Raw genomic sequence first — 25,709 nt, forward strand, 5'->3', positions numbered from 1 at the left:
CTTTGAGCCAAAAAGCTAGCCTAAATTGCACGAGCCACAAACGTTATTGCTCTCAAATATATTAAGTGTATAATCTATGTTATTGCTCCTTTGTTCGCAGCTAACTTGAACTAAAATCGAAGTTGTTGGAACGCCTACCCCATGGCTAGGTTGTATTGCGGCATAAGAGTTGTCATATTATGGTGGTCATGTTAATAAACTACTAACTACTGAGTTTCTCGCCGGATCTTCTCAGTGGGTCGCGCTTCCGATCCGGTGGTAGATTCTGCGAAGCACTGCTCTTCCTAGGGTCAGTGTTAGCAACTCTCCGGTTTGAGCCCCGCGAGCTCACCTACACACGCTAGGGTAAGCTGAAATAGCCTCTCAAAGCTATCAGCATAGGTAGGAAAAAAAAAGTTGCAAAATTAAGGCAAACCACGAAAAAAAATGGACACATTCATAGTTTATTTTTAACTCTGAATAAAACATATGACTATAATATTATTTGGGTAAATACACAACTTCGTTTACTTACTATAATATATGTCTACTGAATCAGCAAGCACTATATTATTAGAGTATCAGCAATTTTAACAAAAAGGGGTATTGGTTCTATAAGATACACGTTAAATATTGAGGAATGTAGTGAGATATTAACCGTGGACTCTGAATACATCAAGTTATCAAAGTATAACTAATAATGAGTATTTTTATGATTCGATATAAGATAATTCCAAATGAAACACTACATTAATCTATTAACTGGGCATTTGAAAATCAGGAATATGTCTTTTCTTATAAAGTTATAAAAATAAACCTTAAATAATAAATTTAACAACACAGGCTTAAACATATTAAGCTTAAAAATATGTTATGAAATACACAACTGTAAGGAAATCCAGTCATTAAGAAACAAATGGTACAAACACTTTTGAAATGTTCTGGAACATAATAATCTTTATATTGCTTTTAAAAGGTCAATGATATTTAAATAACACTAAATATACATAGTTATTTTTCACTTTCACTTTTTTCAGTATTGTGTACCTCTGTGCTTACTGATTTTCCATCAGCCACAACAGCCTTAGCTTTATCTTCAACTAAACTTTCTCCTGCAACAGTGATGCTTTTGGTTTCTTTACTTGACGATTCTAATTCTAATTCTACTAATTCCTTTGACAATTTTGTGTCATTGGGTGATTCAGATTCGTTTGACGACCCTAAATCTTTTTTAGAAACCTTTTGATCTACTGCACTTGCATACCCAGTGTCTGAAATAGACTCATCTTTTTTAGATTCATCACTATCGGGTGTTGTTACAGTTTCGTCTGATTTGAGTGTAATATCTGTGGATTCATTATGTGTAATATCTGTGGATTCATTATGTGTAATATCTGTGGATTCATTATGTGTAATATCTGTGAATTCATTATTAACTGAAGAACTTAAAATTTCTGTAATATCTGTGGATTCATTATGTGTAATATCTGTGAATTCATTATTAACTGAAGAACTTATAATTTCTTCTTTAGTGCTTTCTTTTTCCAAAAAGACGTCGCTTGCACAGTCTGCTTTTTCTTCAAAGGACTTGTTCTCGATAACTGTACCAGTACTGTCTAAGCTCTCATCAAGATCTGGTAATGAAGTGTTAAGTTCGGTAGTATCTTTTTCTTCGCTCAATTCAGTCAATGGTTTTTCGGAGTTGCTTTTAGTTAAAATATCTGTTTCATCATTGTCACATTTAATTTCGGCAGTAAGGGTAGTTTCCTTTAGATTTGTAGCAAAATTAGTACATTTTGATATTACTAAGTCAGTGTTTTCAGTTCCACTTATATTTACACTTTCGATATTTGTTGCCTCATTTGAGAAAGTAGTTGTTACATCTTTTCCGTCAATTAACATTTTAACAAGAATTGGTTCCTTGGTGCTATCTAAAAATTCTATTTCGAATGTCGCATCTTCAGCTGCGAATTCGTCAAGTTTATTTCGTCCAGATTCGTGTAAGCTGGTATCATTTGGCACCCCAGCTAAACGACAACACTTAGCTAAAGGATCTATTAAAGCAATATCTTCAGGAAGTTGTCTAAACTCCTCGCATTTTGCTTTATTTCCGTAATCTATGAACTGGACATGGTAACCTACGTCACAGAATTCTAATACTTTTGCTCTATACCAATGTTCATCTTCTGACCAAAACGCAGCACATAATGAGCCGACTCGCAGATCTATCACTTCATCAAATTCTTCTGCAATCTCTAATTTCTCTATGACTTTATCAAGATTAGACACAGAATCATTTAATTGAACATAAAATTCGTCAACTGAATTTACATAACATACTTTGCCGTTAGAGTGTAAATCTTGTCCAACGGGTGTGGGTCTTTCAGGAGGAGGAGGTTGGTCATCGCAAAGCCCTAGTAATTCTTCAGTGACTGATTTACCTTCGAGGTACAATTCGACTATGGATATATCACCGGCTGCTATAAATTGGACATTAAAAATAGTAGCACCCTCGGCAGCTAATTCATTAAATTTTACTTCTGACTTTCGAGACCATGACTTTATATTTCGAGGCTTTTGAAGAGCACATTTCCTCGATAGGGCCGGTTTTAATTTAAGTTCATCGGGAAGATTACGGAGCTCATTTGCAATCGAGGCATTGCCATAGTCCATAAAAAGCACTTCCGTACCTTCCGATCCATCTACAATAACTTGAGCTCTGTACCATTCTCCATCTTCTGGGTACTTGGCTGCACATATTACACCTTCTTCTTTATCCGTGAGTTCAGGGAAATTTTCAGCATCTACCATGGCTGCTTCCATAGCTTGCAAGTCTGGAGTTGCACTTTCAAGTTGTATCCAGAATTCTGAAGGAGAATTAACGTGACTTGCAAAGCATGATGGCAAATCTCCACATTCTGGTTCCTCGGACCTTGTTGCGTGACCCTCGCTAACCAATTTGTCTGTGAGATTTTGACCATTGACATAGATATCAACATAAGTCAATGTATCTTTGAGAACGATGCGTGCGTCTACAGGCACGGAGAGGTCGCCTACTAGCTCCGTGAAGTAGTCAGAAGCTGGCTCAGACCACTGTCCAGTACCAGTAGGTATGGCGTTAACACTAGATTTCAAAACAAAACGTTCTATTTCCTTTAAATTATCTGGCATGACTTTTATCAAACCAGGCTCATTGTCCAAAACATCTGTATTACCGTAATCAATAAAGCGGACAGTAGTGATATCCGCATCGGAATCAAGTATTTCAGCTCTATACCACTGATTATCTGCACTATACTTAGCGACACATAATGTACCCAAGTCTCGACTATCAATGTCTTTGTAACTTTCGAAATTGGCTTGTAATTCTGCCTGAATTTCTTCAATTTTCTCAACTTTGTCCAACATTTGTAACCAGAATAATCCAGGTGAATCAATGTGACTAATATAAACTTGAGTGCAGCCTTCAGGTAATGATATGGGTTCCTCTGTTGGAGGAGGTTCTGATTTCGGTTGTTCTTCAACAGCCACTCGTGGTGTTGCTAGCTTATCACTTATCAATTTCATGGACAAGTCAACACCATCTATATGTAAACTTGCGAGCCATCCATCAGAGCCAAAAGCAATTGTCACCTGTATTTCTTTTTCATTAGTCCATTCCAACAATTTCGGAAGTGTGTCCTCTTGTAACGCAACAAGTCCCAAGCTTGCTTCCAGCGCTAATGCACAGGGCTCGTAAAATTTACAATCTAATTTTTTAATTGACTCTTTTGGTACAGTTTCAGAGTTACCGTAATCAGGGAATTGTACCTTTACATCATTGTCGTCAATCGATAAGATCGTGGCGCGATACCAATTGCTATCTGAAGACTTAACTGCACATAGACCGTCGACCTCGAAGCTAGTTAGCGGTTCAGGCGTTCCTGTTACCAAAAGAACATTAATATTGAAATTTAAATAAAAATAAAAAGTTGAAAATTGAAAATTGAAAATTAAATACCGAGTTACAATAAAATTGCAACATACACCTCAGGTCTCCAGGTGTGATGTCTATGGGCTCCGATAACCATTTAACAGATGCTATCTAATTCCCCCATATACGCATTCAAAAAAATTGAATAGACTGAGTTGGCAGAAGAGAAGAGAAAGGTATTCAGAGGCCACAACCCCCAGCATTGAAGAATATAAGGAGGATATGTTATACAAGGTTTCATTGATCATATTTAAAATGCGGCCAATACTTATTGTACACATTCACTAGTACTTGCTATAATAAATAAATAATAATGATAAATATTTACTAACAATCACGCCACGTTAACTGGGCCCCATTATAAGTTCGTAAAGAACTTGTGTTACAGGTACCAGATAACGGAAATAAATATAAGATTTTTATTATACACATACATATATTTCATATACATCCATAACCCTGGAAAAGACATTTATATTTACCATACAAATATCTTCCCTTGGCGGGATTCTAACCCGCGACCCCCTTGTGTAGTGACCATGTCACTTACCACTACACCAGACGGCCGTTTATAATATAATGACAACTTACCTTCCTCATAGAAGTTGTAAAGATCCTCGAGCATTTGAGCGATTTTATCTCCATCGTTGGCTTTTTGCATGTATATTTCGTTTAAGTTCTCTGCATGCGATAAATAAGCAAGTCCGAAGTTATAATTAAAAACGGACCGCTCACATAGTTGTATCACTTCATCATATGCTCCCTCATCCGGTTCAAATATTGATACTTTCTGACCACTTTTACTGTCATACAAAGTTGTAGAGAGGCTGTAAACAAAAAATATGATGTGGTTATTTTACCTGTATAATGGTAAATATATCATCCCATGGTCTAGTTGATTAGTGACTGTGATTTTAGTTTAGATTCTGGTTGAAGGAGAAATATACAGGATGGTAGTACCCACCTGTATGACCTTTTAATGTGGCCTGTCAATAATAAAATTATAGGCAAGAGACGAAATCGCAGGATGCTGTTATTACACAAGAGATATAACAACTCGATCTGGCTAGGGTCTTGAAACAATAAGAAATAACGAATGGTCCTGGTCAAGCCAGGTGAGTAAGAAGCTTATTCACTTGAATCAAAGCTGAACAAAATGAGTTTATCAAATACTTATACAAAATGTGAATTCTTACCATATTTCATTTACACTATTGATATAAATTATAAATTTGTTCCCGGTTAGACGCTGTTTTAATTCATCCACTGTCATTAATGTTTTCGATTCAGAACTGTAGTTGTTTAGACAACATTGCAATGCTTGGTAATAATATACGCTCAGTTCTGTTGGTAAAATCATTAGCTGAAAGAGAAACCGTAAACCCATATAAACAAATATGTCAGAGCAATAGAAATCGCAATGTGCAATTGGTAATATACTCTTTTAGTCTGATTTGATCATCTTTCATCTCTTTAAATTTCCGTAAGCAGTACACGTCGAGAACAGAACTTCTTGATTAATTAAATTATTTAATTTTACTTTAAATACTCCTAATAGTGCAACATCAATTAATTCATTCTGTATTTATAATAATAAATGATACATATAGTAACCGGCAAACTTCTTGAGCAAATGCCCTTGACTGCGCAGAACCGAATTTTAGATCACTTTGGTGGTGAGGGTGAGGCGCGACGGCAGGGGAAATCGTATCGAGCGCGTTATTGGTAGATCAGTCGAACCTTGCGCCCCGCACCGCGCCCTCGTTCCGCTTGCTCCCAAAAGTACGCTTGCGTACAGTGGAAAGTCTATCGTTATTAATCGTTAAGTTATTTGTTAAAATTGCTTGTTGACTTTGTTGCCATTGCTATTTATTGAGTGTTTGTTGATTTTTAATAAAAAATACACTGTGCCGCGACAAACTGGTGTAGTATTCAAAAGAAAGGGTAGAAAAATTGTGTACGACGTATATTGCTTCATTATAAAACAGGGGAAGAATGATATGGAAAAAGTAAAACAGACTTCGGAAGCAACAAAAACATCCGTGAGTACTGTTAGGTGCATTATTAACGAAGCTAAAGTCTCTGGCTTGCTCGCCGTGTTTCGGACTCCGGGTAAGAAAAGATCAGGGAAGAAGAAGAAAGTTACCGGAATGGATAGTTTCGTTCAATCTGTAATAAAAAGATGTAATCATAATAACTACGTAACAAGCAGCGAAACTCCGTACCGTAGAAAGGCTTCGAAAATTTTAAAGAAGATATAAATTTTAATGGCTCGGTGTGAAGTTTACGACGAATTATGAAAGAGCTAAGCTTCAGATGGAAAAAAACAGAAAATAATCGGAAGCTGGTAATTGAAAAAAGTTACATTCGATTACTAAGAATCGAATATCTTCAAAAAATAATTAATTATAGACAAAAAAGTAGACCGAACCGACCGAGTTGTAAACTACACCGATGAGCCCTATGTCGACTCATCACGATGATAGCAACTCGGGTGATAAAAACAGTGATGATGATGGTCAAGATTATGATAACGAAAAAAAAAATTACAAATACCAGCTTTGCTTCAACTGAACCAAGACCTGGCAACAGCTCTAGTTTTGACTTAATAGAAGGAATATATATTTTACCCCAAGATTAAATTATTACAATTATTAACCTATGTTTTTTGTTGATGTTCTCATAAATATATAAATAAATACATATGTTGATTTTAATAATTTAATTGCATTATGACGCAGAGTAAATAATGTTTTTGCACGTGAGTGTACCATGCGCAAACTTACCCCCACTACGTCAACAAATGCTCAAGAAGTTTGCCGGCTATTATAATAACTACATTAAAAAGATCTATGTCACTAGTGTAATTTATTTTACAAGAAGACATGTACTTACATTTTCAAGTTTTGTTATAATTTCGTTTCCGTAATCTGGCAATGACACTTTTATCTTCGACGTATCCGATATATCTTCTAATATGGCGCGATATATTTTGTCTTCATATTTGACAGTGCAATGAACACCCTCCGAAAGACTGTCTGCACTTAGAGAAGTTAACTAGAAATAATACAATGTAAATAACGTAAGTTTTTATTTATTTATTGCCCTTGTAGGCAGACGAGCATTCGGCCCACCTGATGGTGAGTAGTTACCGTCGCCCATGGACTTCAGCAATGCCAGTAGCAGAGCCAAACGCGGCTTATTACCGTTATACATTGTAATAACAATCACTAAACAAGCCTGTTACACATACAAGTCACTCGTCACACGCCCATTCAACAATCGACAGGAAGGCGTATCTACAATACACGTGCCAGCAAGCAGACGGAGCTCTACGCCTTAGTCAATTTTTGTTCATTCTTCTTCGAGCATTTGTCATGTTTCTAATCTTAACTAATAGTAAACTTTTACTTTTAAATAAATTTAGGCTCACATATATTTTTTTGCATCCTCAGACCTCATAATTAGCCAGAGATAATTATCGGACCACACTAATAAAACTATCAGTGTTATAAGGCGTATTAACCGAATTGAAACGATCAGACGAAATCATTCAACCACATTGTATCATATTTTTTTTATCACAATACAAATGATTAATCATTGCGTTTTAAGTACATATACATATACCTTAACCTAGTTTCAAATTAGATATCCTTTGCAATGGAATAGGCCAACGCTAAGGCATAGCCTTTTCTTGGAGATCATTTAGATCACAGATATAATAATAGGCATAGTGTAGTACATTTGTACCTTGGTACTGTCATAGTCAGCAATTGCAGTCTCAACTAAAGCAGCCTTTTCTAAATCAAGCTGCACATAGAATTTTTCGAAAGAGTCAACGTGAGTCACTCTGCATGGGATCTGCTGCCCGACAATTATCATGAGATCGATAGCTTCATCTGTAACAGAAATACTTAATTTATTATTTCAGGGGGCACAATTGTAGAATTTTTCAAAACAAAACGATTTTGAAAGCTTTTTAGTATAATAAAACGCTTATACCTTTTAAAGTAACAGATGACTGATGTTCAGATAATATGGCGAGTTGTTTTTCCACTAGAATGTCCGCAACGCTGATACCGTTGTTCCACAGTGATACCTTATATTGTTCCTCAGAACAATCTTGGAACACGCACTGATATCGAGGGGCATTGAAGCACAAATCTATCTCGGGATCCGCTTTCCACTCGCCATCTTTAGGTACGACTCCGACTAGAGAACAATGTACCGCCATTTTCGGTAGTGCTAATAACTGTTTGTCTAGCTGCCACAGGTCCTTGGCGTCCACTAGTTGTTTGTTACCGAAGTCAACGTAACGAACTATATACTTTGAGAAAGGTTGGATTGCAACAATCGTCGCTCGATACAGAACTCCGTCGACCGGGTATCGCGCTAGTACAGACGCGCCAACATCTACGGGGCCCGTGTAGTTCTTGACGCCCTTGTACAATTCAGGGATCCGGTGCATCATTTCGAGGAAGCTCGGCTGCTCGGACAGGATCTGGCAGTAGAAGTTCTCCGGGGAGACGATCCAAGTGACGGAGACCTCGTGTTGCGCGTCGGGTTGGACGGCGGGCTCGACGAAGCACGCGATCTCCGGCGGGACGGGGTCGGGCAGGTGTCGGTAGGCGGGCGGGGCGCGAGCTTGGGACCGGAAGCTCTTGTCGCTGTCGGAAGCGAAGGACCGGTCGGCGCGCTCGCGTGGCGTGAAGTTGCTGCGGGGCCGGTCGTGCCGCTGGGCGTCCCTCTTGTCGCCCCAGTGCTCGCGCCGGTCCGTGCGATGTTCAGGTCGATGTTCAGGTCGGTGCTCGCGTCGCTCCGGCCGCCCATCACGCGGTCTGTTCGCGCGCTCGTCGCCATTCTTCTCCTCCCGGTCTTCTCTCTGATTGAATCTGCTGTCTCTGTAATTATGAACATGATTATTTAATATTTTTCTGCAGCAGTGAAGCAGTAATGCGTTTCGGTTTGAAGGGTGGGCAACCGTTGTACTTGGGACCTAGGAATTTATATCTCAAGATGGGTGGCGTATTTATGTTGTAGATGTCTATGGGCTTCAGTAACCACTTAACACCAGGTGGGCTGTGAGATCGCCCACCCATCTAAGCGATAAAAAAAAATGCCACTAGTCGGATGAAAAATGTAATTCTCAAATATTTACAAAGTGAAAAAACAGAAGACGTAAGTAAGCGATTCCTTTGGCAATACTCATTGGATAAAATCACAAGGTAAGTAATATTAACAGCTGATAAAGAAGGATGTTACATTAAAATTAGGATTTTAATGTTGGTCTTTACAAAGCGTTTAATTTCCTTTTTTTTATATATAAACAAATCACACAAGTTACCGCAAACGATAAATCCACAACAAGCATTACAACAGATATTATTAGCGGGAAAATAAAACAAAAAACACGGTGAAAGTCAATCTAGATGCCGACGCCATGATGAATATTAAAAAGTTTAATGTCACAACTGTAGCGGAATAACACAAAAAAACGTGAACGAAAATGTATGCAAGTTATCGAGAACGTAGTATACATTATGTGCGATGCAACGAAGCGTGTCTTATGTAAGCAAATAGAGCGAGACGATACAAACGCCGACACACATCCACGGCCCCGTAGCGCCGTACAGCGATACTTGATACGTCACCGCCACCGTTGACCGAAAGTGCGACACGGTAATTCATTACAGTAGATTGGAGGGAATAGGGACAAATCTGGGATGTCACAATACTTTTGTCGGGTCGTTATAGATTCAATTTTGTTGAACTGAAAATGACTTTTATTTAGTGTTTAAGAATATTAAATAGTTTAATTTAGTCATCAAAGTTTTGTAAATCATTAAAGATATTAAAAAGTTAATTACCTAAAGTTAGGTACCTACCTAAGAACTAAATAGTGCCAGCCCTATCGAAAAACTATTCTCCCTATACGTAACCAGATTCACCCAATTCCTGGGTGAATAGGGACAAGTGAGTTATTGCAACTTACATGAAAATTTAAAACTACCGGAATCATTACTATCTCCGTTTTTTACTAAAACTACAAAAAAAAAACTATAAAAATCGAATGTCGAACTTAAAAGGTGACCGTCCCGATTCCCCCCATTTTAAGAGCAGGTGCAATAGGTGGGCTCTGTTGGTCGGAACTAACAACGCTCATCGTCATCTTCGTTTTGTCATTGTCAGGCTTTACATTGCACGTTTCGATCAACAGAAGCAAGGTGCGGCAAGGCGTGGTATCGGAAGCGTGCGGGAGCGGGCGGCGGACGCGTCGGCGTACCGTTTGTGTCGGTGCGAGAGAGGGACGGCGATAGCGGACGCGGCCTCGGCGGCCTGGCGCAGGCGCTGGCCGACGCCGGCGTCCCTCCTCCAGGCAGGCTTGCCGCCGGGCTTCTCCTGTTGGTCCGACCTAGGTTTTCTTCTGTCGACCCACGTTACGGTCACCCGTCAGTAGCTCATTTTAAGCAACTTAGCTTTTTTTCATAATAAAATTATTAACATTTCATTCTTGATCGTATTTTATCGTAGGCATTTATTATTCTATTTAATAAATGCTAATTTCTTGGAAATTATTAAAATACCTTAAGAAACGACCAAAGTTATATAAAACGTTTTGGAAAATGATATAATATTGTTTAGGAAAGATTGATATGTGGTCGCACATAAATTTATAGATTACTAGCCGTACTCGCCCGCTTCGCTGGGCATTTAAAATTAACATTATTATTTATTGTCATTATTATTAGGGTTTCCAACACTAATATAAATATTAGCCTATCCATTAAGTACATGTATTTTCTACATGGATAACAAGTTTCAAGTCAATCGGATGCATGGTTCAGTAGTTATAACGGAACATCCGTAAAAACCACTGTAGGCTTATATATTAGTATAGATATAGATTCTTCCATGTTAAGTTTCGCAAAACTAAACTTTAAGATTAAATAAAAATCAGTTTTTATAATATCTTATTGGTATTGGAGTTAGTGAATTTATATCAACGTAGATTTACCTTCCGTATTGTTGCCTGCCAGACTGTTCAGATCTCGGCTCGGACGGTGTTTCTTCCGAAGAAGCTGCGGCCGGAGTCGGTGCATTGTTCTCCCAGGGCCTAGCACCTCCACGTCTAAATAACATACAAGATAAAAAGACCTATAAATCTATCTTCTATCTACATATATATAAATGAATTACTGTTCGTTAGTCTCGCTAAAACTCGAGAACGGCTGGACCGATTTGGCTAATGTTGGTCTTGAATTATTTGTGGAAGTCCAGAGAAGGTTTAAAAGGTAGATAAATATGAAAATGCCCGGAATTAAATAAAAATAACAATTTTGTTTTTCCTTTGATGTGTCCCCCGTCGGACGGATTCGTTTTGTTTGCTTTAAGTTTATTTTATACAAAAGTTTAGGTCTTTTATTTATCGATTGAGGCACTACGAAGTCTGCCGGGTCAGCTAGTTTACATTAAAAATGAGAATTTTTATCCACATTGCGACTGATTTCAAATTAGTACTACGAAGTATTAATTATGCTGGAAGAAATTAAGAAGACGAATCTGTCTTATTCTTAAGCTGTTATTTTAATAAATATATTTCTAACCGTAATTAAATTTTTTTGACTAGGTTAATACAAAAACACACCCTGTATTATGCATGAGACCGAAATTCCTTAAAAAAAACTTATAGGGAAATTATGTATCTGAATTCAATATTTGAACTTATATTTTATAAAGGAATATTACAAAAAATATTTAACAACAATATTTCATTTAATTGTTAAGTTATTTTTCGCAGATTTACCGGTTGAAAAAGTAAGCCTATATATGTTTCATTTGATGAAGAAGGGAACATTGTCATTAGGTAAAAATTCAAGCTCAAAGATCATCTAGTATTAAAAATGAATGCCTTAAGAAACCATCCGCCTTGAGATCTAAGGTCGAACTCTCTGTTACGGTTACGCGACTTCAATATACGTGTGACGTCACTTGAGGCCAATATAAAAGACAATTTTTTTTTTTTTATTGCTTAGATGGGTGGACGAGCTCACAGCCCACCTGGTGTTAAGTGGTTACTGGAGCCCATAGACGTCTACAACGTAAATGCGCCACCCACCTTGAGATATAAGTTCGAAGGTCTCAAGTATAGTTACAACGGCTGCCCCACCCTTCAAACCGAAACGCATTACTGCTTCACGGCAGAAATAAGCAGGGTGGTGGTACCTACCCGCGCGAACTCTCAAGAGGTCCTACCAGCAGTAAGGTGGTTAACCATTAGGCAATAAACCAAGCACGGGACGCAAAAATTCCCTCACATATGCTTGCTATATACCTTTAAATAATATGTACTGTTTAAAATAAAATTTAAAACGTTACAATATCGAATTTATATATAAGTTCAAAATACTATTAATATTGTATAAACATTAAACAGAACTTTAAACAGAAACTAAATAGATTTATTTAAACAAGGTCTTTATGTTTACAATAACGCTGCTAGTACATACAACGTAATCAGAGCGATTCATAAATAAATTCAACGAATTAATGTACATGAACAATAAGAAGTACCAAAGCACGTTATTTATCGAATCATGAATAATATTACGTTCGTAGTGAAAGCAAATGCACAATCGAACTGTAACAAGCGATCCAACTTTCATTATTTTCTGTGCACACAAAAAGATAAACAAGACCGTATAATATATATAGTAACTGTAGAGAGATTTATATAACTGAAATCGAAATTTACGTCATACCACCTAAAGCAAAGTGAAAAGTTTAGTAATTTCTCGACTGCAATAGATTTTTTTAAGCCATATATGATATTTCGTGTATCATTTTCGATGTCTTTCTGTTTAGGCCTTTTGGTTTTATGTCAATTACTTTTTAAAAGAAAAACAGTCGAAAAATAGATTAGATATGAAATATTCAGTAATATTATAGTGGATAGGTTGAAAAAGTGGAATTTAAAATTTAATAGCATATGACATAATATCCGACGATATAACTTCGAATACTAATTGTCAGTTAACGTTAACGAGTAATTAACAACGCAGTTATAATTGAAGACATGAGTGGATGAAGGGGTTAAGTATCATTTTTAAGATTTTTGGATTTTTACATTGAATGAAGATGTTATGTGCTTATAAAACAATTTTTTTTATTGCTTAGATGGGTGGACGAGCTCACAGTCCACCTGGTGTTAAGCGTTTACTGGAGCCCATAGACATCTATAACATAAATGCGCCACCCGCCTTGAGGTATAAGATCTAAGGTTTCAAGCATAGTTACAATGGCTGCCTCACACTTTAAGCCGAAAGGCATTACTGCTTCACGGCAGAAATAGGCAGAGCGGTGGTACCTATCCGTGCGGACTCACAAGAGGTCCTACCACCAGTAAAGACCTTAGACCTTAAAACCTCGGATTTAGAGGCTATTTTTAGTAATTGCATGTGATGAAGGAGTTATGTACGACAAAAAAGTAAAATTAACAAATCATATCCCCTTCATCCATTCATGTCTTCAATTGTTTTATTATTTACCGTTCGCCTCTCTCCGGTCGACCGCCAAACTTGTCGCTGAACCGGCCCGAGCCTGATCTATCGAAACCCTCCTTGTTGTCTCTGTCGAAAAATAAAAAAAACACCACACTATATAATTTAGACGCACCACTAAAACTCATTAATCGTCCCTCGCCAATGATTAATTAGTTCAAAACATGAACAGAGAGAAACGAAAATATTACCTATACATCTTATATACGACTTATCTTAAGCTTGTACTAACGAAATGTGGGTTCAAAGAACCGAATTGAAGGTCAAAGCCGTGACTCAAAACTTCTCCATTACAGACTTTTTTTGTGTGAATTCGAAAAAAAATTTGTTACATTTACGCTCAGTGCATAGACAAGAGGTAGGTACGTGAATTTTATCGGTCTCGCGCTATCTGTGATGAACTGCGAGAGGACGCGATCATGATTATTTCAAACTCTTTATAGATAAATCTTCGATTGACAACTGATAAGATAAGTAACGTTTACATAATATGCTACAATTAATGGATCAAACGGGAGCACTAGAAAAAAATAAAGATGGAACTGAAAATTTTTGTGGTCGTTTTGTTGGTACCACAGTTTCCGTTTTGTCTATAGACATACAGATATCGACCTCAAGTACTCCAACAAACGGTGGGCTCAGCTATTGATCTAACTTGTAATTTATTTACGTTAGCACAGATTGAAATGTTTTAAACTCTGAAATTATATAATGGAGTATATAGCTTTCAAAAATATCTTTGTTAATAATGCAATTATATCATTTGATATTTCAATTCATTGCAAGGAACCTCGTTATACTTGAAATGCAACAATTTCATAGCCATAAGAAAAATACACGCAATTTGTCAGTAACTTAATTTAGTAAAGAATACTTTGTAATTATTCTGTGAGGAAATAAAATAAACGTTACACGATGAATGACTAAAGCCTAAAAAATTTCTTCTCTTGCTTATACCAGCATACTGCGCCAATTACTATTGGCATACTGTGTGTACTATGAGCCCGTGCGGGTAGATACCACCGTCACGCCAAACGAAGCAACCGATTGTTCGGTTTTTTAAGTGCAGAACCGCCATTGGACCTCATCCCGGTCATCATTCTCGTTAAATTGACGAAGGGCTCGGCGAGTAAATTAACCCACAGACACAGTCCACTGAGTTTCTCGCCGGATTTTCTCAGTGGGTCGCGCTGGTAGTTTGCAAAGTCGTCAGGTTGGAGCCCCGTGAGCTGACTTACTTGTAAGGTTACGTTGACTTAGCCTCTTCAGGATCTCTTAACCAGCTTAGGGAGAAAAAAAGGGCCTCATGTCGAAAGGTCAGTCGGAAGGAGAGTCGCCAATTAGTACACATGGTACACTGGTACATTGGTAGACGATTTTTTTGAGGCTGCATTTCCAGCTACATGAGGACCGGTTGACGAAGTCAAAGAGTACACACTACAGTAAATAAAAACGGATCGTAAAGAAAACGTTGAGGTATCTAAACAAACGTTACTGTTCACATTAATATCCTGTAGGTATGTCATAGGTATTTTTACTGGTGGTAGGACCTCTTATGAGTCCGCACGGGTAGGTACCACCACCCTCCCTATTTCTACCGTGAATCAGTAATGCGTTTCGGTTGAAAGGGTGAGGCAGCCATTGTAACTATACTGAGACCTTAGAACTTATATCTCAAGGTGGGTGGCGCATTTACATTGTAGATGTCTATGGGCTCCAGTAACCACTTAACACCAGGTGGGCTGTGAGCTCGTCCACCCATCTAAGCAATAAATAAATAAAAGGCATAGACATATATGTATTACCTGCCGCGAAAACTGCCGCCACGTTGCGGGAGATCTTCGTTAGGCTCCCTGGGCGGTCGACGGTCCTCCTTGAAACTTTTCTCACGACGATAACTTTTCGCTCGTCCATCATCGGGCACGCTGCCTTCGGGCGAACTGAATGGCTCCGGCGCCTCTTTCCGTACAGGCGTCGTAACTTTTGTCTGGATGGGATCGACAAGGACTGTGAGTAAGTAATGCTGGTAGTACTGATAAGTAGTTACCGAGGACCACAGAGTACACAGTCAATACCGCCACCCGGCTTGAGTTATGAGCTACATGTCTCAATTGTATAGTGAAACCACTTCCCAACCCACACTTCATACCAGAACGCATTAGTGATTCACGCTATAAATAAGCAGGATGGTGTTATACACCTACACCCGTGCAGGCTCGGAAGGTACCCAACCCCAAAAATCGTAAATAATATTTTTTTGTTTTTATTGGTTTTGGCTAAAAATAGCACGCGCACAAAATTCCTTCATCGTGTCAGACACATGTATTAAGTACGCATTGTATCAGAAAAATTAGTACCTGTCTGCGGGATTTGAACACTGACATTGTCGCATCGCTATACGAATACATCGGTCATCTAAGATGGCTGGATCAGCTCACGGCCCACCTGGTTCTAGGTGGTTATGGAAGCCATAGAAATTAATCACGTCAATGCGGTCACCCATCTGGAGACTTCTAAGTCCTATTTTTACAGTGCAACAGTTGCCAAGCCCTTCAAACCGAAACGCATTACTGCTTCACGGCAGAAATATACAGGGTGGTTGGTACCTACTCGTACGGGCTCACAAGATGCCCTACCACTAGTAAAAACGTTAACATCAACGCAACAGCTGTATTCAGGTCATAGAAGTTATTCGGAAAAAAAGAACTGGAGTACTTGTGATATTTTCTGGAACTCATTTTAATTGGAACACCTTTAAGTTTCGCAAGTTTAATATTAGTCCTATAAGTTCTAATGTAGCGTTTGATCTATACCGAAATATGTATATACATATTTTTATTTAATTAAAGTTAGACCTGACATATATGTCCAATCAAAAATATTGGCTTGTGATTGTTTTGAATTATGTTTCAATATTTCAGGGTAGTTTTCCAATTTTATATCTACGTAAACCTTAATATAGTATAAAGAGTAATTAAACCAAAGATATATTTTATACAGAAAAGGGAAAATACACCTCTTTGGTGAGTTTGTTCTTATTGCGTTTCTAAACCATTAATTTGATAAGTCTTGGTTGGGTGATTATTATATTATGTTGGCACTTCAGGGCAGACTACTGTAATTTCCATGTATTTTTAACAAATAAATGTAGGTATTTGATTCTATTTAGCTTTAATCACGCCGGTACATGGTTAGGTTCTCTCTTGAAATATATGTAGAGTACTACCTATTAGCATTTATAAACATTCTCCCAAATTGCTCAGTTATTATCATGGATTCAATTTCATTATAATAATATAACAACGTGTAAATGATTTGCTCATATAATTTTAGAAAGTTCATAATTCATTGAGCCTTATTACTGAGGAATAGAGTATATTTTAAAAATATATACTTTGCAACTATTTTAAGTACTCAGCTGTGCTTAAGTAAACAAAGTTTAAGTTTTAACCAGTGTGTCTCGATTTTTTAAAGACGTTCACGATTTACTTGATATTAGGCAAGTAACAAATCTCCCAGAAGCCACAACCTCAATGCTGCTGTCTACCTTGTGTTACATAAGGTCAAGTTGCAATAGCATTGTAATAATAATAGCCGCCATACCCTTCAGATCACACCGCATTATTGCTTTATAATGAATATAGATAGCACTGTCATTTTTGAATATATTTAGGCACATTATTTCCAAGATAATTTCAATTTCAATTTACATAAACTTATCCATCTCTATTTATATTAGGGAATTTGCCACACATTGTTTGTTTAAAAGGATCATTACTCAACCATTTGTATCTATATTACTCTTTACAGTAAACTTTAATAGGACAATCAAAACATACCTCATGTGAACTCCTGGGCTGAGAAAGCTGGTTCATTCTTCTTGCAATATCCATGGGAGGGCTCACAGTATCATCCACTAGGGTAACAAGCATTGTATCATGAGATAGCACTCCAACTATATTAGCCATTAGAGTTTTCTCCAATGCAAGCATCTCCAACTGGTTGGACGTCTTAGTTTCCAAAGGCCTGTTTTCAAAACCCTTTAGGAGAAAAAATATTTCATGCAGATTTGGAAATTAAATTATTGTTAAGATTACTTGCAATGATCGATTTGTGATGTAGTCAATTAATATTTTAAAATACATATGTGGGTAGACCAAACATATATTTGACTGCCTTTGGAATAAATAATCAACCTTTAAAAAAATTATTACTCTTAATTGTCTACAGAAGTAACACTAGAAAAGATATATAAATGGCCACCTTAACTTATAGATTTGTTTTCTCTCAGCAAACTAATTCAAAATACCTTTTTCACTAAGGACTTATTATGGCTATCCAACTAACTAGTCAAAAAGTGACAAAAATAGTATTCTCTTCTTAACTATTACTATTTTTACAATTTAATATCTAGTATATTTTTCAATGAAACGTGGTAACATCTCACTTGTTAAATATAAAATCAGCTTCAATTTGATTCAGCTTGTGCACCCATACTTTACGTGAAGATATCATTAAGCATTTTTAATTTAAAACTTAGCCTGTAATTATACTTTCAGTAATACCTAAAAGTTTGATGAAGTCAAAGGAACAATTTCTTTTAATTGCTATATTCTGACTGCACATATTCTGAAAGAACCTACAATGTGCATATACTCGTTTAGTAGATAAGGCCTTTATGAAATACTAGCGACCCGTCCTCGCTTCGCTTCGGAAACTGTAATTTATTATTGATTTCTCCGCTATTTAATAGATGTTATTATGCATATAAATGCTTCCTCTTCCTTCACACTAACTATTAAAAAAAACCGCATCAAAATCCGTTGCGTAGTTTTAAAGATTTAAGCATACATAGGGACAGACAGATATAAGGACAGAGAAAGCGACTTTGTTTTATACTATGTAGTGATATCACAATGTAAGTAAGCAACAAAACCAATTCTATATAACATCTAGTACTAACCTTGAGTGCACATTTCATGGCTTGTGCAGGTAGTTTCACCAGTTCAGGTGTAATTGTCCTAAGGTCGGACACATCAACTTCTTGTTCATTGCCATAGTCTACATATGCAACAACTACTTTAATTCCTTCAGTGTGCCTCACTGTGGCTCGGTACCATGCATCATCATCAGGAAACCTTGCACAACATGCTGCACCAACCGGGAGCTCTCCAGGTGACGAACTATTCTCACAGTGTACTTTTACTGCTGCCATAACAAGTTTTAATTCATCTATCTTATCAGAGAGCTGCATATAAAACTTAATACAACTGTCTACATAAGACACTAAGACAGACTGTCTTGTTCCCAATGGAAGCATTTCCATCCATTTAAATTGCAACTTATCTTTCATGTTTGCCATCAAAATATCTAGAATGTTCTTGTTATCTAAATAAAGTTCCCCATACTGTATCAATGGGGGACCCTCTGGAGACACAACTTTTAGTGTCAGGACTTTCCCGCTCACAAGGCGTTTGAAAGTTTCATTCAAATGTAGCCCTTTTTCTAATTCTTTCACCTTTGACAAACAAAACCTCATAGCAAATACATTAGGCTTCACAAACTCTTCAGGTATGTCAAAGATATCATAGTAGGATACCATTTCCGTATCTCCAAAGTCAACAAAAAATAATTTACACTGGGATCCTGAGAGATTCATTACTATTGCTCTACAAATTATACGATCTCCAGACATTCTGCCAAGACACACTGTGCCAATCATGGGAGGCTCGGTTAAACTTCTGTGTGGTCTTCTATTTATATCATCCATCATATCCTGCAACTTTTGAGCATCAGCTGCCAGCTGAACAGCAAAAAGTTCAGGACCTTCTTCAGCAAATGACACAAAAACTTTATGCTGAGAATTTACTTCCAAAAGTCTACTCTTGTAAGTGGTAGATTTTTTAGGTGAACCTAATTTATTTGATGGAGGAGAAGTTGCAGCACCTCTATTACTTGGTATAGAACTAATACTAGCTGCTACTTGAGTTGCATGTTGTGGTTGTCGCACTGGTTTCAAGTTTACAGTGTTTCTAGAGGCTTTATTGACTAGTAATCGTTGACTGATCAGAGAAGGGGGAGGTACATTTCCATTGAATGGTACAGACACATTTTGTTGTAGGCGCATTGCTGATGCAGGATTTGAAGGAAAGTTTTGATTGATCAAAAACGGAACATGCTCTGTATAAGATGCAGATTCACTATTTTTTTGCCAATTTCCTTGCTGCTGACTTTCACCAGACATTTGCAACAGGAGCACTTCTTGCTTTGCTAATGGAAGTGCAACTCCTATACGCACTGAGACTAAATGAGTTGATAGATCATTTCCTTTAAACTGAATCGATATTAATGGTAAAGATCTGGTATGAGCTTCAATAGTAGCAGCATATTCAGCATAACATAAAAGGCTCTGTAGTTTCAAAAGCAATGGCTCCTCCCATCTTCCCAGAGGACTCACAACCCGTGATAGATAATAGTCATTGGCTTGACCTCTCAATTGCATAAACATAGGATCATAGCTGTCCAAAAATCTAATAGTACTTAGCGAAATATTGTCTTTGTTTCCGAAGTCGATGAAATGAACTCCGACAATGCCTGTCGCCAGATTCGTAGTGCTTATCACTTTCGCTCTGTAATATGTACCGTCTTTGTATTTAGCGGCACAAATGACACCGTCATGAATAGCGGCCGGGGGGACAGCACCGACACCGTTTTCCAAGTTTTCGCGTGCAGCCTCGAACAAGCTTTCCACCATAAGTGAAGACTGCTGATCTAGCTGCCCACTTATTCTCAGAAAAGGGCCTTCACAGTCTACGTGAGTAACGTATAATCGAAACGGAGTCATTTTCGAGAAATTTTGTTTTTTAGTAAACGTTTACGATGTTTAAAGGCTGTGCAACAACTCACATAACTTCCTTAAGGATTTTAAGTATCTGGTGTCTTAACTTAATTTTTTACTTTAACTGAGCAACCGCTTTCTATTCCGTTTACGTTTCCATTAAACATGGCGGAGCATTAAATTGACCAAATAACTGACAATACCAATAAAGTCATTGTCATTCATTTTTTTTATTGGTCTCTAGGATAGGCGACGGTAAAAATACTTTTAGACTTTATCCGCGGGGTTGTTGTAAGTAAAGATAAATAGATTGGAATAGCAGGAAAATTATTAAATGAAATGAGATACCAGATTATTGTACGTTCTCGTGAGACGAAATCGAATAAGTTCGTAGCAAAATTGCGGGTATTTCCAAAAAGTAAGACGAAGTTTCTGGAACAACCCACGAACCCAAGTTCAGCAAATTGATTCTTTTTGTTGACGCATTATAGATAAACATGTATATTTAGACGAAAAAATCTGATCTGATCTGGTCAAAATGCCATTGAGCGTGTTTTCTTGTAAATGAAAACTAGACAAACTTTCCCCGTGAGGGATATTGCCGTAACTTCCCCCGTTTATAAAAACAAAATTATTTAAGACATTTTTATTGTCATTTTAGGCCTATAAGCATACGGCTCACTTGAAGCTAAGTATAGTCACCATCGTTCATAGATACCGCTAAAGTCAAGGGCACGTCGTTGCATGCTGCAAAATTTATGCAATAAATAAATATAACAAAACACTCAAATGTAGTGTGTATCTCTCTCTTTGATCGGTCCCTCACTGCTGAGGATCGTGACTCCGTCCGATTATGTCAACCAGCTATCTCCATCGATAAATCAGTGCTTTTTAGCATTCTTTTCTGTCTGTTCTTTTAAAAATATTAACGTGAACCACTGAAGTAGGAAACCTATGGAAATGAAACGTCAACAAAAAATTCGTGCCACTGTGACGTCATCTGGCTACAAAACATGGCGGTTTTAGTGCCCAGAAGATTATAATGTTAGTAGGTTTTATCGATAAACGTTCTTGGCTCATTTTATTTTAAATATTGTTGAGTGAATGTATTTGTAGAATTTATACTTTAATAGGAAGTAAGTATATTGTTATGTGCAAAGATGATGTGATTTAGATATTATGTGAAATCTAAGACGAGTTCGTGCTTCAAATTTGCCAAGTAAACGATATGACGATTTTTAAAATTTGCTACACTGATTTTATAAAGTTGTCGTTTGCCGCAAAACATAAAGATATGGCGTAGTACAGTGCCATCTGCCCATTTCTAGCATGCTGAATGCTATCGTATTTTGAGTACGTGTTTTTCTTAGACTATTACAATCTATTTTAATTGTTTTGCTGACCTAAAGTCCGTAACACACTACCGCAGCGCACCTCAAGGAAGGTACGCCGCACCATTTGAATCACTCTCACTTGAGAGTGATTCAAATTTTAAACCTATCAAGGGACCGCCTGATAAAAAAAAACACCTACAGAACATTTATTCGTTAATAAAATTACAAACGTCATTCCTTGTGACTTCCTCTCTAAAATCACTTAATTATTAAATATTTAACGAGTTGACAATAGTGTTTTACTCACTGCGGAATAAAACTATTTTATTTAAATAGTTCCGAAGAGATTTTGTCGGTAGCCTTTTTCCTGAAATATCTAAACAGAATGTCTAAATATGTTTTGATGACATATTTTAAAGAGGTATTTATGATTAGTGTCATGATCAATAGATTCCGACCGAAAAATGGTGTCCGATTTTTCGGATGAGGGCTCCATAATGAATTTAAATATATATAGATAATAGTTTTGGGGCATCGACTTTCTTGAGATCCTATAAAATATGTTTTAATTATTATTTTTGTATGTTTTAAGCATGATAAAATAAGAAATTTTATATAAGCAATCATATTAAATCGATATCAAAGTCAATAATTAATGTACAACCCAAAACAGACGGCCGAACTGACGTGACAATGACATTTGGCGCGCTAAACATGGCGGATTTTCGGCCTCATTAGACGGAGACGGAGACATTTACGTATATTCATGTTTCATTTTATGTACGCACTGAAATACTGTTATATTGTTTTCCTGCGAGTTAAAGTGCTGAGTAAGAACGAGATAGATATATGTTTATGTATGTGCCTTCAAAATGGGTGCTATTTATGTAAGCAATTGTACGTATAGAACAATATGTCGTGTCCCTACTATATAGGTCTATGACGTGAACAAATTTTGTTTTGTGACAGTTTCGAAGTACGGTATTCGTTGGTCTTAGGTGCCAAGTATATTTCATTGTAAGTACCGTACACGATTAAAAATTTTAAGTGTACTATCTATGAATTAGAGGATTTTTAAGCTATTGCATAGCTTTTATCGCGGGCCTTGAGCGCGGCGACCGAATCATGAAATTCCGTAACGAAAAAAACCTAACACCCCTCACTCCGCCTTCCATGTAGCTCGCGTTCAACACATTCACACGTTGCGCTTGTGTAGTGTTTATGAGCGCGTGGCGTGACGTCGAACTGCAGCGCATCATGTAAAGTCTGCCTATCTCTCTCTCGCCCGGTCCAGCTTATGAGTATGAAGGGGACAGTTAATGTTTTGCTTTCATTAATGTTTAATATAGCGTGATCTTGTTTTAATATTAAATTATCATTGTCTAATTATAATTGCATAAGTTGATAAAAAATGCTATGCAATAGCTTTACCACGGCAGTTCCCGAGTGCCACACGTTTTTTTTTTGGGATTTTATGACCTGCTATTTACAAACCTTTAGGTCAACTCTTATTTATTGGATTAGATTTTTTTAAGAGATTTTATGACCTGGTAACTAAGACCTTTAAGTCATGTCTTATTTTACTTTATATTCTTAATTTTATGAAAAATTATAATATGGAGTGAAATGAAATGAAGATGATTAATTTGAGACATTAATCAACTGGCATGAAATTTAATGAAATGAAATGATATGGGATGAAATATAATCGCAGTAAAATGGTGGTCATTTACTGAGATTTTTTCAGTGGACTTTTTGGAGGAACCCGAGAAGTTGCGTCCAGCAGCTTTGTTTCATTTTCCCACATTTGTGCACTTTCACAGATATTAAATAGTTAATAAACCACCATTATTACACATTTAAACCTGAAGAAACACTAAATAGACAAAATAAAACAAATCACACAACTTCACTCCTCGCGTTCCCGCCAAAAAGTCTATTGGATTAGTTTTTTTTTTAAGAGATTTTATGACCTGGTAACTAAGACCTTTAAGTCATGTCTTATTTTACTTTATATTCTTAATTTTATGAAAAATGTTAATATGGAGTGAAATGAAATGAAGATGATTAATTTGAGACATTAATCAACTGGCATGAAATTTAATGAAATGAAATGATATGGGATGAAATATAATCGCAGTAAAATGGTGGTCATTTACTGAGATTTTTTCAGTGGACTTTTTGGAGGAACCCGAGAAGTTACGTCCAGCAGCTTTGTTTCATTTTCCCACATTTGTGCACTTTCACAGATATTAAATAGTTAATAAACCACCATTATTACACATTTAAACCCGAAGAAACACTAAATAGACAAAATAAAACAAATCACACAACTTCACTCCTCGCGTTCCCGCCAAAAAGTCCCTATTGGATTAGACGAGTGTTCATATCATAGATAATGCACTAATTTTGTCCGTACTGTCACTTGTCAGTGTCGTCACTGAAGTATGAAACCCAGATTTGTGTTCCTTCAAAGAAAACAAATGATATTGGCTGGAAAATAAATTGATTATTATATTCTTTCTGGTATTAGCGATAACTACACTTAGAACTGTGCTATTTTAAATGTACCTAAAATGATAGAAACATGTTCAAAAAGATGTATGCTTCTAGGAACGTTGTGCCTAGGCATGTAAGTACTGAATAGTTTAAATTTTAATAACATTATTACACTTCGAGATAGGCACAGCTTATTAATACTAGGTGGGCCTAGGGGTTGCCTCGCCCTTGATACCATAGCCTGCCCAGTCATTTCCAAGGTGACTAAAAATAAACTCATAGTAAAGTGGAGTCTGAGCTCGTATACATTTGATTCAACACTATCTTAAATACTCTAATTTTCAGGTTAACTGTAATAGTTCTCATTGTCGAATCACGGCTAGCTGAGAGATTATCAAGCAGTCATAGAATGAAAAACAAAACATTCCCAACAGAGAACAACTCAACCTGTTGGGTTTATCAACCATACAAAGTTATTAGTGAATGTCATCCTTGCTCAGGTAACATTGTTATGAAGGATGTAAACAAATAGTCAGGCTATTGATATTATTGATCTTTACTGAAATCACTCTCATATGCTGAAATAATAATTATTGGATTAAGAGTTCTTTATACTTCATATATAAATGTGGATTTGAAATTGAACATTAATGATAATTTGTATTGTGTTAAAAAAAGTCAAAAGATCTAAGTGCTATGTATTGGTTTGATCATCTCTTGTGATGTATTCTTCAGGAAATGGGAGAACATTTTTTATAGAATAAACACAACCCTTGATTAAGATAATTCACATTGTTCTGTATATTTTCTAATAGTGTTTAACAGACATAGAAGTCATAAATTGCATTTATTGATAAATGAAATAAATTTCAGATTTTGAGATTCGAAGTAAGAGTATAGGAGTATGTATACATACAAGTTTTAAAGAAATTTTGAAGTGCGAAAATGGAGAAACTGTGACAAGAAGGTATGTTGATGCTACTGATACCAACTATTACTGTGTTGCTACTTTATTAACTGCTTTACTGTATAAATTTATACTATACTACTATTTGTGCTTCAATAAGAAGATTCTTTCAAATACAATAATTGTTTCCACTGATTGTTAAGGGCATAATCTTGCAGTTTAACATCACTTTAACAATAACACCAACTCATCAAGTTAAAAGTCAATTTAGATCAACAATAATATTATTAAAATATTATGACAATAGTATTTCCTTAATAGTATTTTAGATTTCTAATCATGCAACCATTGATACTGGAACAGGAGAGCTGTGAGCCAATTGCTCTTAAATAAATACCATACAACATACTTTGATATAATATTATAATAAATAATCATTTTCAGCTGCGACCGAGTGGCCTATTTAGAGAAGTGGGCCTACTGGAAGTTCACAATTTGGTCATTTTTCATTGGTGCAGCATCCTCTATTGCTGTGATGCTCAGAATGAGAGTTCTCAATTATCGAGCTAAGCGAAGAGCACGACAAATCCTGAGTAATGGAGCGATTTAATAAAACAAA

At 36.6% G+C, this 25,709-nt stretch overlaps 2 protein-coding genes across 3 annotated transcripts; one reads left to right on the forward strand and one right to left on the reverse strand.

The window, feature by feature from the left end:
• Positions 1-422: 422 nt before the first annotated feature.
• On the reverse strand, positions 423-20,532 carry tud (tudor domain containing protein). 2 transcript variants are annotated; one of them, XM_028173378.2, is made up of 12 exons: positions 18,476-20,532; positions 17,352-17,552; positions 15,318-15,499; positions 13,501-13,581; positions 10,971-11,084; positions 10,239-10,379; positions 7,958-8,856; positions 7,706-7,854; positions 6,848-7,009; positions 5,149-5,315; positions 4,544-4,779; positions 423-3,902 (listed from the first exon to the last, which is right to left on the reverse strand). In XM_028173378.2, the coding sequence occupies exons 1-12, from the start codon at positions 20,354-20,356 to the stop codon at positions 991-993; spliced, it is 7,125 nt and encodes a 2,374-aa protein (XP_028029179.2). In that variant the 5' UTR covers positions 20,357-20,532; the 3' UTR covers positions 423-990. The 2 variants fall into 2 exon arrangements, with proteins under 2 accessions (XP_028029179.2, XP_028029182.2); XM_028173381.2 differs by lacking the exon at positions 10,239-10,379.
• Positions 20,533-24,119: 3,587 nt separating this feature from the next.
• JTBR (jumping translocation breakpoint protein JTBR) lies at positions 24,120-25,709 on the forward strand. Its single transcript, XM_028173327.2, has 4 exons — positions 24,120-24,316; positions 24,529-24,683; positions 25,057-25,150; positions 25,535-25,709. Exons 1-4 carry the CDS (start codon positions 24,261-24,263, stop codon positions 25,698-25,700), a joined length of 471 nt encoding a protein of 156 aa, XP_028029128.2. The 5' UTR covers positions 24,120-24,260; the 3' UTR covers positions 25,701-25,709.

Source organism: Bombyx mandarina, chromosome 11 (genome assembly GCF_030267445.1).
Source record: "Bombyx mandarina strain Sakado chromosome 11, ASM3026744v2".
Taxonomy (NCBI): domain Eukaryota; kingdom Metazoa; phylum Arthropoda; class Insecta; order Lepidoptera; family Bombycidae; genus Bombyx; species Bombyx mandarina.